At 42.0% G+C, this 16,720-nt stretch overlaps 1 protein-coding gene across 6 annotated transcripts in view; it reads left to right on the forward strand.

Moving 5' to 3' along the window:
• The first annotated feature begins 529 nt into the window (after positions 1-529).
• Positions 530-16,720, forward strand: part of adgrd1 (adhesion G protein-coupled receptor D1) — a 63,139-nt gene continuing 46,948 nt past the window's right edge. Inside the window, exons 1-9 of one of the 6 annotated variants that reach the window (XM_060881479.1) lie at positions 530-825; positions 982-1,018; positions 2,877-2,969; positions 4,078-4,173; positions 5,618-5,740; positions 9,205-9,408; positions 10,633-10,890; positions 13,493-13,566; positions 15,340-15,486. In XM_060881479.1, coding sequence (XP_060737462.1) covers positions 772-825; positions 982-1,018; positions 2,877-2,969; positions 4,078-4,173; positions 5,618-5,740; positions 9,205-9,408; positions 10,633-10,890; positions 13,493-13,566; positions 15,340-15,486 — 1,086 coding nt within the window. In that variant the 5' untranslated portion in view covers positions 530-771. Of the gene's footprint in view, positions 826-981; positions 1,019-2,876; positions 2,994-4,077; positions 4,174-5,617; positions 5,741-9,204; positions 9,409-10,632; positions 10,891-13,492; positions 13,567-15,339; positions 15,487-16,720 lie in introns of all 6 variants that reach the window. The other 5 variants (XM_060881480.1, XM_060881481.1, XM_060881483.1 and 2 more) reach the window with 5 other exon arrangements.

A 16,720-nucleotide genomic window follows, 5' to 3' on the forward strand; every position in this document is an offset into this window, starting at 1 on the left:
ATTTTGCATTATTGTCAGTGCATTTTGTGTTGTGTATTTTGTGTTGTGCATTTTGTGTTGTGTTTTTTGTGTTGTGCATTTTGTGTTGTGTATTTTGTGTTGTGTATTTTGTGTTGTGCATTTTGTGTTGTGTATTTTGTGTTGTGTTTTTTGTGTTGTGTTTTTTGTGTTGGTTGCTTACATGAAAAAACAAAGTGCCACATCATAAAACGCTTATCACACGTCTGGGTAATTACTAAGCACGTGTTATTACGCTTTATTACGATTAACTAGTTTGAAGCTCATACGCAACTTTTGTTTTTCCTATAAACCGCCTCGCGCTCCAATTAGAATGACGTCATTACAGAGTTTTCAACTCGCCAGTGGTGCTCTCTCTCTCTCTCTCTCTCTCTCTCTCTCTCTCTCTCTCTCACACACACACACACACACACACACACACACACACACACTGTGTCGCGCGTGCACACACAACACGTACCCTCCAGAAGTCTGCAGCGCGAGCGCTCGTTGTCAGTCAGCTTCACTCCTGACAGGATCCCGGTTTGGGTGTGAAACAAACATCGTTTTTCTTTTTTTTTTTTGAGGAAAAAAAGTTAAAGAAAAAGAAACGGAGAACCAAAGTTCTGGACCATTATGTGTGATACGTCTTTTGGGACGAGATGATCGATTTTTTTCATTAAAACTCGATGGACTTTAGCCACTTTAGCTACCATAAATTTTTGTAACTTTTTTTTTTTTTTATTATTATTATTTTTCGCTTTTTTTTAAACGATGGACTTTTTATCTAAAGTTTTAAACCTTTCTACTTTTGTCAGCGTCGTCCAGGTAAAGAGTTTTAAAGTTTCTTATCCTTCAGGTAACATTAATTATTATTATTAGAATAATGTCGCTATATGTACTTTTATTGATACAGTATTTAGTTAGCATTGAAGCTAATAGCTACTAGCTTTTATTAGATGTTTATTTACTAAATCTTTACAGGTCCTTGGAGACCAGGCTGTACCGTCCAAGCATCCAGGTAAACAAATACACACAAAAACATACAAAAACAACTAGTTTTAAGTCTTAAGTTTTAAATAAATACATTTGGAGGTCCATAAAGATGAAAGGATATAAACATAAATATAAACATTGCCTCATTAAATAAGTTGTTTTTTTTTTATTTTGTTTTGTTTTATTTTGTTAAATCTTCCAGATATATAACTGTATGACTTTATTATATCACTTTATCTTCATGAAGATATCAAACTGTGTGACCCAAATCCTACCATATTTATATTTTCACACAGCACCATGAACTAAAACTAAAAGCAATTTTTAAAAAAATCATAAAATCCGATTACTAATAACAGAACAACTTAAACCTGTTGAGACTCGATGAATCTCATAGACCAAAAGTTACACGTGGAATAGTTTTGCAGAGCGTCTTATGTTCCCGGATGCGTTCGTGTTGGATGGAGTTTTGGCTCTGATTCCGAATGCCACGAAAATGTCGAATGCGGCCGAATTGCATTTGGACTATTTTAGACTCACGATACGTTCGCCGTAATCGCAGCTGACTCTTTTGTCAAAACCCAATCAAATTTGTTCCACAGTCGTCCACTATCTTTAGTGCTGACTGACCGAAACTACCTTAGGAGATTTCTCAACTAAAAACTGCTCTCGAGGAAAAAAAAAAAACCCAAAGATATTAATAATTCAATTAGATCTAAACAGGCTGCCACACTTTGAGACGATTAAACAGGGAGTTAAAGGGCTTAATTAGAGAGCTTGGGGGAAAAACAAAGCAGAAATTAGTCTGTGAACGGGACTAAATCATTTCTAAATGTTGCTGTCGTGTTGCCTTGTTGTGTACGTATCGATACGAAAATCAAAACAAAACCCACATGTCCAGCTAAACCATTCTCAGCATGTCAAACTAAGTTTATATTACATTTTACATAATTGCCGTGAAGGAATATAAACAAACGTTAAATATAAAATCTAGGTTTGTCAACCCAGACTTTCTGCACCTTGTAAACAAGTCCAAACGAAAGTTTTGTGATTTATTGGCGTGTAGCGTGTCGTCGGAAAACCAAACTACTACCAACCTGCTAACATATACTTATTTCAATATCAGCTGGAAAGTCTGAGTCGACGCACACGTTTCTCCTCACCTTTGAAAGTGTGACAATTCCCGTTGCCACTCAGCAAACGCTTTGTGCTCTCATCTTAGTTTACCTCGCTAAGCCGCACAGTCCCTGAGAAGGACCTTATTGTAAGATACGTAACTTCACAAGACTTTCATAATCGTAAACAGTCAAACCTGTTGGGATAAGGCTTAATCAGAAAGTGCGAGAACGTGCTTTGACAATCTTCCAATTCATCCTGGGGGAACGCTGTGAATGCGTACTGGATTGGGATCAGTCCACTGTCCCAGCTGCCCTTTCCTGAGGAGCAATTCTTGTACACAGAATGTACAGTACACAAAACATGTTGTCTGTTCAGCCACTTATCCGTTATAACAACGTGCAGTGAGTATAAGTTCAATATATTAAACATCACGTGTCATTTAACATGCTGTTTATGTCATGTAGCATAAACGATTCCATTATTTGGAAAAATGTTCCGTTATTTAATTTACTACATATATCAATATCAAACATATCGATTCTCGGCACGAATATAATCATTAAAATATACATTATAATAATGTTCATATAAGAGGAATTTTAGAAAAGTGAATTGTGATGTGACTGAGCACGATATCAGCGATTTAGTCAAATCGGCTTGTTTGGGTTATTAATAATCTACAAAAGGGTTGTAAAGTTATAAAAACTTAAAACAAGACATTCTGTATTGATGCATATGAATTTTTTCCCTGTGTGTGTGAACAGGCCTGGATGTTCTGGCCACAGCGTCACACTACTGGCCCCTGGACGACGTAGACGGGATACACAGCCTGAGGGACCAGATTGGGAATAGAACAGGTCATATTAATGGGACTGATATAAGTATGTGCACCAGTTTTGGCTTTTGGCTGTGTCACCACTTATGTCTGGCCATGTTCTCTCTCTCTTTCTCTCTCTCTTTCTTTCTCTCTCCCTCTCTTTCTCCCTCTCTCTTTCTTCCTCGCTGTTTCTTTGTTATCTCTCTTTTTATTCCTGTTCTGTATTTGCTGCCTTCCTCTATTCTGTCTCACACACACACACACACACACACACATCTATGTCTTTTTTTCTTCTGCACTCTGTTCTCTCTGGCTTTCTCTCCCAGCTGTCAGACATTCTTCTGCAGTCACGTCTTGCCACACTACATAGATCTCTGTTCAGTTTATGCAGCTGTCCTCAGCGCTTAAGTGACTGCATGGCACATTTGGGCAACATTTGAAAATGATGAACAACAATCTTTCATGGATTATTATTAGATATTATTCCCGATCGAGGCACCGCATAACCGAGTAACCGGCTCATAACCGAGGGCGTATCGGACATATTTATGTCAGTCATTCTCTGCGACACAGATGTGTGTGTCTCTATTAAAGCTGCATTCGCATTAGTTAGGCTTTGGCACGCATGAGACAGCTTTTTAAAAAAGGGACATTAAATTCTCACTACATTCTACATTTTATTTTTATACGAGAGAGCCGGGTCATGGTACAGTGTTTTACTCTCCTAACGTGTGTGTGTTACGTTTGAGCCTTCGCGCTAAGGCAGAACAGAGAGACAATCTTCTATCTGTATGCAGTGTATCAGTTTGCACATCTGTAGCCGGTGCCGTGTTTTCCTCATACGCAGCAGCCGGGACTCATTTAGCCGTTGACAGAAACGGCTTATAAACGTATCAAGGGAAAAAAAAAAAAACCTGTCAATTTACCGTCAATCCTGTTTTTGTTTAAGATCATCGCATACGGTCTAAGTGCTTTCCACGGCCGTTGTAAATATTTCCATCTCTCTGTGCGTGTCTGTCTCTTATCACTGTCCGTGTTTGTCCGTGTGCACATGTGCTTGTATCGGAAGTCACTTGTTTTGTTCTTTAAACCTTTTCTGTTGTGTCTGTTTGTGTTTTTATTTCTCTCCACGTTTCTCTCCATCACAGCACTCAGAATCCACAACCACACTGTCCTGCCTACCCATAACTCTTCCTCTGTGTACACCAATGACTCTGCCTACACTAATATTTCCGTCTCTGTAGGTGAGGTTCCTGCACTGATACCTCCACATACTGTAGAGAGTAATTAAGGATTCAGTAATAACCTGAAAAGAAAAGAGGAAAAAAATAATGTATCTGTTCTTGTCATTTTTAATATTTACAATTTCACTTGGAAACATAATATAGCTTTATGATTTATGCCACATATGTAGACTGTAATGACCTTTAAGAGCTACACTTTATGCAATGCTTTATATTTTACTGAAGGTGCAAATGGTGTACCAACCCTGATCGACGACGTTTGGGGTTTATTTTATTGCCCTAACATTCCTTTTAGTATGATTAGCATTATTGAATGTTTAATAAAGTTAAATATATATATATATATTTTTCTTTTTCTTTTTTTTTTTCTTCAAGATTTAAGATGTATTTTTCTATCTGTAATAAAATCCAAATTTTGACCCTGGCACGTCACACACTTTATCACACTCATATAGATGGATGGTAAATTGTTCTTTTTCTCTCCTTCCTCACTTAACTGCCATCTCTGATACTCACTTTGTCCTCTTTTCACTTTCGCACCTACGCCTTGCACTCTTACATCGTCCCGTTTGTTTTCGTTCCCTTTCCCGCTTCGCCGCCCTTTTTTTTTTTTTTTTTTTTTACCCCGTTTTTGTTCCCCTTCTTCCCTTCTTCCTCCCAAAACACATCCATTCATGAGTTGAAGCTTGTGCGTTATGACTCCCAGAGTCATTCATAACTCCCAGCACTGTTTGTCCTATGAAAGGAGATGTGTAGTCGAGTGACTCATCCTTTCGCGCCCACGCGGAGACGAACGAGAAGGTGGAACGTTATAACTCGTGTTCACCAGTGTGAGGTCGTGCTGATTCACCGTCCATGGTCGATCCCCCGTTGTTGTTTAGTTCTTCGAGTCATCTTAATGTCAAAATTATTCCAGTCAAATGATCCGTTTAGAGAAACGAGGGCGATATAGAGCTCACGGAACGTTCAAAACGATATAACGGCCGTGACGTCGCATCGAATCGAAAAAGAAAAATCCACACGTTCCACCTGAGTCCGTGTACCACGCGTTTGCCAGCGTGAGGCGAATCACTCGAAAATACTCGAAGCACGATGATGTCATGTTGGCCCTGATTCGGTGAAGGCAAACAGTGCAGTCTTGTTTATTAATTTCATAATCTCATAAAGTCAGAGCCGCGCTCATAAATCCAGGCCTGGACCGGTTAGCGCGCCAAGCGTCGCTTTTTCAGCTAACGCTAGAGCCGATTAACTTTTGAAAAAAACTGATGTTAAATGATGCAAGTACAGAAAAGTTTACAGTGAGAAGTGTAGCTGTTATTTTCCTAGAAGAAAAAAAAAAAGAAAGTTTGTTTTCTTATTGTGCTGTGGATAATTTAGCGTATTGTCCCGAGATATTATTGATGTTTTCAGATGTTTCAATTTGTCTTGGGTGTTTTTACTGTAGACATCGTAGAAGGAGTGGTGAACAAAGGCATCTACCTGAACGGTGACCGCGGAGCCACTTTTCTCCATTTCGGCAACTACAAGAACTCCTGTATCAGTGACCCGACTCTGTGTGGACCACAAGGTAAAGCTCTATCACCCGTATACACCTCGTCTTTCTCTCACTTTCTCTCACTTTCTCTCACCCCACTCTGTGTGGACCACAAGGTAAAGCTCTATCACTCGTATACACCTCGTCTTTCTCTCACTTTCTCTCACCCCACTCTGCGTGGACCACAAGGTAAAGCTCTATCACCCGTATACACCTCGTCTTTCTCTCACTTTCTCTCACCCCACTCTGTGTGGACCACAAGGTAAAGCTCTATCACTCGTATACACCTCGTCTTTCTCTCACTTTCTCTCACCCCACTCTGTGTGGACCACAAGGTAAAGCTCTATCACTCGTATACACCTCGTCTTTCTCTCACTTTCTCTCACTTTCTCTCACCCGACTCTGTGTGGACCACAAGGTAAAGCTCTATCACTCGTATACACCTCGTCTTTCTCTCACTTTCTCTCACCCCACTCTGTGTGGACCACAAGGTAAAGCTCTATCACCCGTATACACCTCGTCTTTCTCTCACTTTCTCTCACCCCACTCTGTGTGGACCACAAGGTAAAGCTCTATCACTCGTATACACCTCGTCTTTCTCTCACTTTCTCTCACCCCACTCTGTGTGGACCACAAGGTAAAGCTCTATCACCCGTATACACCTCGTCTTTCTCTCACTTTCTCTCACCCCACTCTGCGTGGACCACAAGGTAAAGCTCTATCACTCGTATACACCTCGTCTTTCTCTCACTTTCTCTCACCCCACTCTGCGTGGACCACAAGGTAAAGCTCTATCACCCGTATACACCTCGTCTTTCTCTCACTTTCTCTCACCCCACTCTGCGTGGACCACAAGGTAAAGCTCTATCACTCGTATACACCTCGTCTTTCTCTCACTTTCTCTCACTTTCTCTCACCCCACTCTGCGTGGACCACAAGGTAAAGCTCTATCACCCGTATACACCTCGTCTTTCTCTCACTTTCTCTCACCCCACTCTGCGTGGACCACAAGGTAAAGCTCTATCACTCGTATACACCTCGTCTTTCTCTCACTTTCTCTCACCCCACTCTGTGTGGACCACAAGGTAAAGCTCTATCACTCGTATACACCTCGTCTTTCTCTCACTTTCTCTCACCCCACTCTGTGTGGACCACAAGGTAAAGCTCTATCACCTTTCACTTTCCTAATCGCTCTCGATCTCTCTGTCATTTCTAGCTCTCCTTTCCGTCTCTGTCTTTCTCTGGCGTGTTTGCTTATCGCACTCGTATCTCGATTTCCCTTGTTTTCCTCTTTCTCTCTTTCTCTCTTTCTTTTTTTCATCATATCTCTTTCATCCTTACCTATTTCTCTTTGTCTTGCTTTCCTCTTTTTTTATCTCTTCTGTGCTGTTTTTATTCCCCCTTTTTCTCGATTTTCTCTAGCTTCTCTTTATCTCTTTCATTCCTCTCCTTCTCACCTCTCTTCCCTTCCTTTGCTCTCTTTCTTTTTCTCTTACTTATTTCTCTCCCGCCTTAAATACAGCATCCTCCCTCCCTCCCTCTCTCCCCTTCTCTCTCTCTCTCTTTTGACCTATCAGTCTCTCTCTCTCTCTCTGTCTCTCTCTCTCACTCTCTCTCTCTCTCACTCTCTGTCTGTCTCTCTCTCTCTCTGTCTCTCTCACTCTCTCTCGCTCGCTCTCTGTCTCTCTCTCTCTCTCTCTGTCTCTCTCTCTCTCTCACTCTCTCTCTCTCTAGCTCTCTGTCTCTGTCTGTCTCTCTCTCTGTCTCTCTCTCTCACTCTCTCTCGCTCTCTCTTGCTCTCTGTCTCTCTCTCACTCTCTCTCTCTCTCTCTCTGTCTCTCTCTCTCTCTCTCTCTCTGTCTCTCTCTCTCGCTCTCTCTCTCTGTCTCTCTCTCTCACTCTCACTCGCTCTCTGTCTCTGTCTCTCTCTCTCTCTCTCTCTCTCTCTCTCTCTCACTCTCTCTCGCTCTCTGTCTCTGTCTGTCTCTCTCTCTCTCACTCTCTCTCTCTCTCTGTCTCTCTCTCTCTCTCTCTCTCACTCTCTCTCTCGCTCTCTGTCTCTCTCTCTCACTCTCTCGCTCTCTGTCTCTGTCTGTCTCTCTCTCTCTCTCTCTCTCTCTCTCTCACTCTCTCTCGCTCTCTGTCTCTCTCGCTCTCTCTCTCTCTCTCTCTCTCTCTCACTCTCTCTCGCTCGCTGTCTCTCTCTCACTCTCTCGCTCTCTCATTCTCATTTTCTTCTTTTGATCTTTTATCAGTTTTACTTTTCACGTTAAAGACTTATTTCCTGTTTACTCATCCCTCACTAGGGCGTTTCCTATAAAAGACCCGACACAGTACATGAACTTTTTTGTACCGAACGACACAGTAATAATAAGGCTGCACTTATTGTAAGCAATTTTAGATGAATCATTTTTACATCCATCAAGCCAAAATGACACAACAATAGCTAACGATTCGCAAACGAAATTTATGACATATCAAGACTTTTCGGCTCCAGATGTCAGTTGAATTATGTCGGCTTACGTTAGAACAAAAAGGCGAATTTTCATGCAGAGACTGACATCATCTGGCGTCCGTCCCACATTATATCAGCTCGATTTTTTTTTTTTTTTTTTTCAGAAAAAGCACAAATATTATATTCATATTCGGCAGGACTTGGACGGGGTAGTTTTAGTTAAAAGGTGCAGTTATTCGGCCTCGAAGGTGCATTTGCTTCTCTGTTTTTTTGGCAGTCGCATCGGTGTTACAGAATACATCAATTATGCTTGTATGATATAAAACTCGGGGGTCACGGTGGCTTAGTGTTTAGCACGTTCGCTCACACCTCCAGGGTCTGGGGTTCGATTCCCGCCTCCGCCTTGTGTGTGTGGAGTTTGCATGTTCTCCCCGTGCCTCGGGGGTTTCCTCCGGGTACTCCGGTTTCCTCCCCCGGTCCAAAGACATGCATGGTAGGTTGATTGGCATCTCTGGAAAATTGTCCGTAGTGTGTGATTGCGTGAGTGAATGAGAGTGTGTGTGTGTGTGCCCTGCGATGGGTTGGCACTCCGTCCAGGGTGTATCCTGCCTTGATGCCCGATGACGCCTGAGATAGGCACAGGCTCCCCCGAAGATGAATGAATGAATGAATGATATAAAAATCGGTGTGAATATATTAGCAAAACACTTTTATACCCCTCTGAGTTAACAAACCTTAACAAGCTATTACTCTTAGACGCTCGCAGCAGACCGTTGCGTTCAATCGTCTGTTCCAAACATTGAGGTTTTTGTTGTTTTTTTTTGTTTCAGTCATGACAACTTGTGTTCCTTTAGAATTAATTGCAGTGTAACCCTAGAGAGACTCATTAATCACAACCCGCTCGCTGTCGCCGCTCGCTGCCGTTTGTCATCGCGGTGCGCCGTAACTCCGTTTTAATGTATTTTTTGTCTTGTAATTGTAATTTATTAAACTACTAAAACACAAGCGCTCCGGATAAAGATTATTTTTTTTTTGCACCGAGGTAAAAGCGTGATGTTTTCCGTGCCAGGGATCACGTTCTCCTTCTTCTGGAAGAACCAGGAGTCACATTCCAGGTTTGCTGTCATGTCAGGAGGGAAAATCATCTCCAACGGCTTCTCTGTCTACACGAACCCCTTCGGAGGATACGTGGAGTTCTACACCAGACGAAACTCACAACGCTGGAAAGCAAACATCAACCTGCCAGGTATTTTATTGGGTTTATATATATATATGATTATAATATCATACATAATAATGATAATATATATTAGGACCTAATATTATGTCATATAATCTATATATATTATTATTATTATTTGTATATAATGTTAACGCAAGGGTGGCACGGTGGCTTAGTGTTTAGCACGTTCGCCTCACACCTCCAGGGTCGGGGTTCGATTCCCACCTCCGCCTTGTGTGTGTGGAGTTTGCATGTTCTCCCCGTGCCTCGGGGGTTTCCTCCGGGTACTCCGGTTTCCTCCCCCGGTCCAAAGACATGCATGGTAGGTTGATTGGCATCTCTGGAAAATTGTCCGTAGTGTGTGAGTGAATGAGAGTGTGTGTGTGTGTGTGCCCTGTGATGGGTTGGCACTCCGTCCAGGGTGTATCCTGCCTTGATGCCCGATGACGCCTGAGATAGGCACAGGCTCCCCGTGACCCGACGTAGTTCGGATAAGCGGTAGAAGATGAATGAATGTTAACGCAAATAACGTTGCATCCGATCGAGATTTCGTCGTGTTTGTTCGTCCATGTCGCGGAAAAAAATGTTTTTGTTTTATTTATTTACACGTCTTTAGTTTATTCCATTATTTTCCACTAAATATTATCATGACATACATATGTGTGTATATATATATATATATATATATATCATAGTGTATACTCAAAAGTCTCTTCTTCCAATTTCGCTTAGAATTGTAACTTCTCACGTATACAAAAGACGGCTTTCTATTCCTAATGTATTCCTCTCACCGCTCTCAGCGAGCGTGCCCATGACTCATGTGTGTATTCTGTGATAAACGGTAGGTAAATGTTTTGTTTTGATTACCAAGTATTTCTGACGCGAGTCGGCGGCGTAATGCACTAACGATGCCAACAGGATAAAGTGCCCAATGCTGAAATCAGACTCGCCGTAAAAGCAACACAGCGCTCGAGCTTTCACAGGCTTATTGTCGTTTCCATAAAACAAAGTCTTGCTCAAAACAATCAGTACTTTAAGAAGAAACAGTGAGCAGTTTTATTCCGCATCGCTGAAAATCTTCAAGCAAAATAGCAGCTAGTTTTGTTATCGGATTAAAGACTGTATTAAAACCTGCTTTTCAAAAAAAAAAAAAAAAAAACTAAACAAAAGTCTCAAAACTTGAGAAAATCTGGGATTGATTTGATCTGTTTCAGTCCAATTTGTTTAAATACTTCTGTCTCTCTGCAGGACCTTTTTGGACGCACATCCTGTTCACGTGGACCCTTAAAGACGGCCTTAAAATCTACATAAACGGCACATTCAGCGTTAGCGACACAAAAGGGGACACGTCGCAGGATTACGGCGATACCCACGCCGACTTGGTGATCGGAACAGGAACCAGCCAGTCGTACGGACACTACGTCACCGCGTCCTTCGACGAGTTTGTCATTTGGGAACGAGCCCTTTCAGCCAAAGAGATCTGGCTGTACTATAAAGCGGCCATAGGTAGTTTTTCGTTTTGATTTTTCTTTCCTTTTTTTCTACAGATAACTTCTCATATTTTTGCTATATTTGGTCTGGCGTTTTTTTTTGTTTTTTTTTGTGGCCGCTCGCCCAGCCGTCCGCGACGCCGTTCAGTACGACACGCCGTGCCCCAGATGTGTTTACATTGAAACATAACCTAGAATGTTCTTCATGCCTAGACACAGCTTAAAATATACAGACGTTCACCTCAGACGTGCATGAAAACTGACCCACTGTGATACGAATTCGTTCGGGTTTGACAGATATTACGGAAATTAATATTTACACACACGGGTCTTTTCGTTCCTGTCATTCCTGTCTTATTCGATTCACATCTGCAGCTTGATTCATTTCATTTCCTTTTGTTTTGTTTTTTTGCCCCTTATCGGTTATGAGCATGCCAAAGTTTGTTTTTTTTTTTTCTTAAATAATTTCCTCCATCACTCATCTCTCATTACCAGACAGACACCGGAAAAAAAAAAAACCCCACACAAATGACTCTTACTGTAAATCAGATACAAACCCTGCTCCCGTGGCGGCACATAGTTTCGCCTTGTGTGGAATGGCACGCTCGGCATTGTATAAGGGGTTTTTGTTGCTGATGTGAATCTGTTTTACAGCACTGTGTATTTCAGATGTCATCATAACGATTATAATGCGCCTAGGAACCCGTTACACACCGATACCATTTATAAAGACCAGGGCTACTTTATTAACTGCCCTAATGACAACATTTCAATATACTGTACACTATCACTCTACGTATAGGTTCCATATTGTGAGCCTGTTTTCTGTTGAATGGAGGTCACCTGACCTGCATGAGTTGCCTGTATCGCTGGAGAGAACCCATGTGTCTGCCTTGTTTCGTCAAAGCGTCAGACCCCACCAAAGAGTCAGCAGGAACGAATTACGGGCCGCTTACAAAACGTTCTCTTCCAAAACGAATACAATAAAATGCTGTAAAGGGAGGTCGATGAGTCGATCCTCCGCTACAGATTCCTCCCAGAGCGAGGCCGCGGATAAAAAAAACGAGGACTCTACCCACAAATCATATGTAAAGGCCTTTGTTTGTGTTTAATCGGAACCTCCAGAGAATCCGCGGCCTCTAATTTAGCTGATTTGTGGTGGATTATTTGTGTTAAATGGCAGTTGTGATTACCTCACTGTTTGAAAGAGCCCTAGCCGTGGACTTGGCGAGAACGGTTTTACCCCCCGTACTTTCACTGGGATTTCAGCTGGAACTCGTTCTGTTAAGTCCTTTATCACTGTAAAAAAAATTTATAGATGAAGAATAGAACTTTTTTTACAGAAATCTTTGTGAGCTCAGGCTCCGTGTCGTCACGGATATTAACCCGAGAGACTCGTCTTGTATCTTAAAAGTCACGTTTTGTTGACTATTCGTTATTTGACTATTTATACGTCTATTTGATTCTATATGAACTATTTATACGTCGTCTTATAAGCGTTTGTCAAATCGTTCAACTTGCTGAATCCTGTAGCGTGTTTGAGAAAGCTCCTCTCTAATTATCTAACCTGCTCTTAACACGTTTAACGTTTTTTTCCAAGTACAATCCAGCGTTATATTTAGCCTTTTTTTTTAAAGGTGGGGTCTCCGTTGTTTGAGAAACGCTTCGGGAAAACTGAGTCGGGACGACAAACAAAACAAAAACAAAACAAACGTGTAGCCAGTGAGCAGAAAGGGGCGTGTCTTGTCTATGTGGGCGGAGAGAGTGTTCAGTGCGCATGTGTGACATCAGCAGAAAGCGGTTTTAACGTTGACATGGAGGATAAAAACAAAGAAAGAAAGAGAAGAAAGACTTACGATAAGGTAAGAAGTAGGACGTGTTAATATAGGATCAGCTTTCCAGCGCTGGAGAGAACTGAAGGAGCAGGAAGTTGGTCACATATTCACAGATTGGAGTTTCCCGAGTCAATAACTCCTGAGCTAAACACTGTTACTACACAAATAACACCTCTTTTCTATCGTAGTAATGTAGAGACGCAGCTACAACCGTGTTTTGTGTAGTAACAGTGTTTAGCTCAGGAGTTATTGACTCGGGAAACTCCAATCTGTGAATATGTGACCGACTTTACTTAAGACGCCGAGGCGCTTTTTTCCTTCTCGATAGGTGAGTAACTTTGGTTTTGTTTTGTTACACAGAACTAATATATGTCTTTGTCCTTTACATGATTATACTTGTGTGTCATTTTTGCTTGTTTGTTTATCTGCAATCGTATTGTTCTTCCCTTCAGCTACTGTATGATAAAGACACGTTTCTTTTCATTAGTTGCCTGGGTTACGTATGTATGTGTGGGCGGAGCTATCGATACAGGGGTGGGACCCGTTTGTTTGTTTTGGTGATTTCAAATGTCAACGTTGGCTTTCAAACAACGGAGACCCCACCTTTAATTAAACCCTAAGACAATCTTTGTATATATATATATATATATATATATATATATATAAACACCGTTCAGTTGATACGTGAGGTTTAGTGTCTTTGAAAAGAAAAGAAAAAACAATGCAGACTGAATAAGTGTTTAAATAACGCATTTTTTCTCTCTGTATATTTGTGTTTTACAGGTGAGGATGTCGTTTATCCACCAACTACCGAATCTCCTTCTTCCGTTCACACCGCAACAGACGTCCGTCCGCAGGTAACGGTTCACAGCATGATTTTAAATCCGTGTGCCAAATCTCACTTCCAGCTCTGTTTAGTGTAAACCGAGCCTCTGTAAATGGCCGAAAGTGGAAAACACAGAGAATGCCACAGAGAATACATTGTTCAGAAGAAAACCATACGCCCAAAAAACATAAACAGATGGACCGGAGAGTCTTGGTTACAGGATAGACAATGTAGAAATAGTGCGATATTTACTGTGTAATTGCAGAAAGATTGCAGATGCGATGTAACAAAAGGTCTAATTGTCGTCGGCGCTTCGATACCGCCGAGTCTCGACCCTATAGTCCTGGTGTTTGTCTGCGTTTGTCACTCAGACTGATTACTCATTAAAATCAGCCCCAGTAACCAAAACAGCTTTATTCTGATCCTCAAACACGAGTGTAGAGATTTAACCCTGGGCCGTGATAAATTACTCACAGTAAATAGATGGAAAAGCCTTGATTAATGAGCGAAGCGTTTCGTCAGCCATGACATCAGAGAGAAAGCGATCGAACGTTCTTTACTTGTCTCGGCTTTCCTCAGCGTGGTATCGGAAAGCTTGTGCGACAAACAACAAAAGTCAATTTTTAACAGGAAGAATCGATTTCTGTTAGTATCGTAACGTAACTAATAGCTAGATTTCGTCCAGAATTACAAATAATAAAGCTTTGACGTCTCATTTTAGCTGAGTAGGGATCTGGATTTCTGCAAAGCTGTTCTGTGATACAGTATCTGTCAAACACACACACACACACACATTAACATCAGGTGTATTGTGTGTTAAAAGTAACTGTATTAGAGCCACGGCGCTCTGCTTGCGCTCGGTAACTTAATTTGGCCGCTTGTAAATTAGCGTAGGCATTCAGGACGCTGACAGATCCACTCTGCCCTCCTACAGCGGCGAGGAGAAGAAGGAGAATTTTACACATTCTCAAACGGCCTTCTGTGACTTTTCCCTACATCAACCTTTGATTGTATAAAGGGGGAGATTAAACGTGCGCTCGGTACACACAGACACACTGTACACGAGACATACATTCTGAAACGACTAGGGGATTTAAAGCGAAATCCAACACACACACACACACACACACGTCGACCTTTGCAGAAGATCCCAGCAGGATATGAGGTGGAGGTTCGGACCCATAAACACAAACAAATCCATCTCTTGTAGAGCTATTGTTTTCCTCCAGACTCTGAGGAAATGGAAAGAAATGGGATATCGAGCGCTCACGCAAGAGGCAGCGCTGCAGATTATTAAGCCGGGAAGCTGGAAACATGAGAAGGAGAGAGAGAGAGAGAGAGAGAGAGTCAGAGAGGAAGGAAAGAGTAAGAAAGAAGTTCTGAGCAACCCGAAACGTTCCCAGATTCAGGATGCCTTGGTTTTGGGTGCAGATAAAACAGTACAGCAGCGAGAAAGGTAGCCTGCGAGGTATTTCCGACAATTTGTTCTAATTGTTTCGCTAGTACACGCGATTTACATGGACGTAACCTTATTACCGCCTGTACCGGACAGCCAGGTGTGTGTAGATCTAATGAAGACGGCCGAGAACATGACTTTAACTCAGGAGAGTAGCAGACCTAATTCAGTTACATCCTGCAGGAAGATCATTTTCATAAATTAAATCTGTAACCTAAAACATATGGGATCAATAAGTGACGTAAGTCTCAAGTCATTCGTCCCCGGGCTCTGCTGTGGATCACCTGATATCTTTGCTCAGCTGTGTGTCTCTCTGTGTGTGTGTGTGTGTGTGTGTGATTTATACAGGCAACAACAGCATCGCCCCACCCCACTGCCTCTAACTTCACAGAGATTCATGACGCAGTGTCCATGTCACTGCAAGGTTTCCTTCAGTCTTCCTTCATTCTGCCCAATAAAACTATTTCTAAGGATACAGCTCACAATTTGACACAGGTACCCGAGATCCGTCATGCACTCAGATATACATATATCCCAGCAGTGGAACAATGTCATTTTCATACAACAGGAATTACTGAGTCGACCGGGTATTTGTCATTTGACTCCTGTATCCGTGTATGGGATTTAAAAGGTCTCGTACAAATATGCATCTGTGCAATATCGTCTACTCATACGGACCTTTTACACCCGGTCACTTCGTGTGTTTTCTCTGATCCGATAGCTATCTGATGTGTTAAAACCGTTCCGTTTACATCAGGCCACATAAACGCGTCTCGGCGAATCGGATATCGATCCGATCTTTCTGCTCCCGCCCAAAACGCTAATATATTTTACCTCATTTCCGGGGTAATTGAAACGGAACACGTTTTGGTGTATGCGGTTTTCAGAACGCGATCAAAAAGTAGACGAAAAGAATTGTTACGACGTTTATGCTACAATAAACAGTGTTTACTGTTTGTTTCTGGAGCGATGCGCGACTCGTGAGTCACTCGCGAGTGACATACTTCCGTTTGGGAGGAGTATAGCGCTGACTTATGAGGCTTGAACAACCACATTCATTTACACCTGTCCAGTTTCATCTGAAACGCGTCCCAGACCACCTCCTGAAGGGGTTTGTACCATCGGATTTATATCCGTCTGGAAAACGTTTCTGAGGGCATTTAGACCTGGTCTTTTTACCATCGGGTAGATATCTGATCACAGAAAAAACGCATGAAGTCACCAGGGGTAAAAAGCTCCGTAGATTCTCATGAGTCTTTTAAAGATTTGTGGTTCTGTAGAAGAGTTTTGTACAAAACTTGTTTTATTAAACAAGATTTAAAACGACCTTAAACGTAGTCGTTCACTTGTACTGATATTTAAATGCTGCACAGAGATTTAGGACACGGCGTCTACGTCACTGCAACGCAAAAGTCTTACTGTTTCCGATTAAACATCCAACATCCAAGCAATGGGCTCATTCATTCATTCATTCATTCATTCATTCATTCATTCATCTTCTACCGCTTATCCGAACTACCTCGGGTCATGGGGAGCCTGTGCTTCATCTCATGCGTCATCGGGCATCAAGGCAGGATACACCCTGGACGGAGTGCCAACCCATCACAGGGCACACACACACACACACACACACTCATTCACTCACGCAATCACACACTACGGACAATTTTTCCAGAGATGCCAATCAACCTACCATGCATGTCTTTGGACCGGGGGAGGAAACCGGAGT

This window comes from Tachysurus vachellii, chromosome 11 (assembly GCF_030014155.1).
Source record: "Tachysurus vachellii isolate PV-2020 chromosome 11, HZAU_Pvac_v1, whole genome shotgun sequence".
Lineage (NCBI taxonomy): Eukaryota > Metazoa > Chordata > Actinopteri > Siluriformes > Bagridae > Tachysurus > Tachysurus vachellii.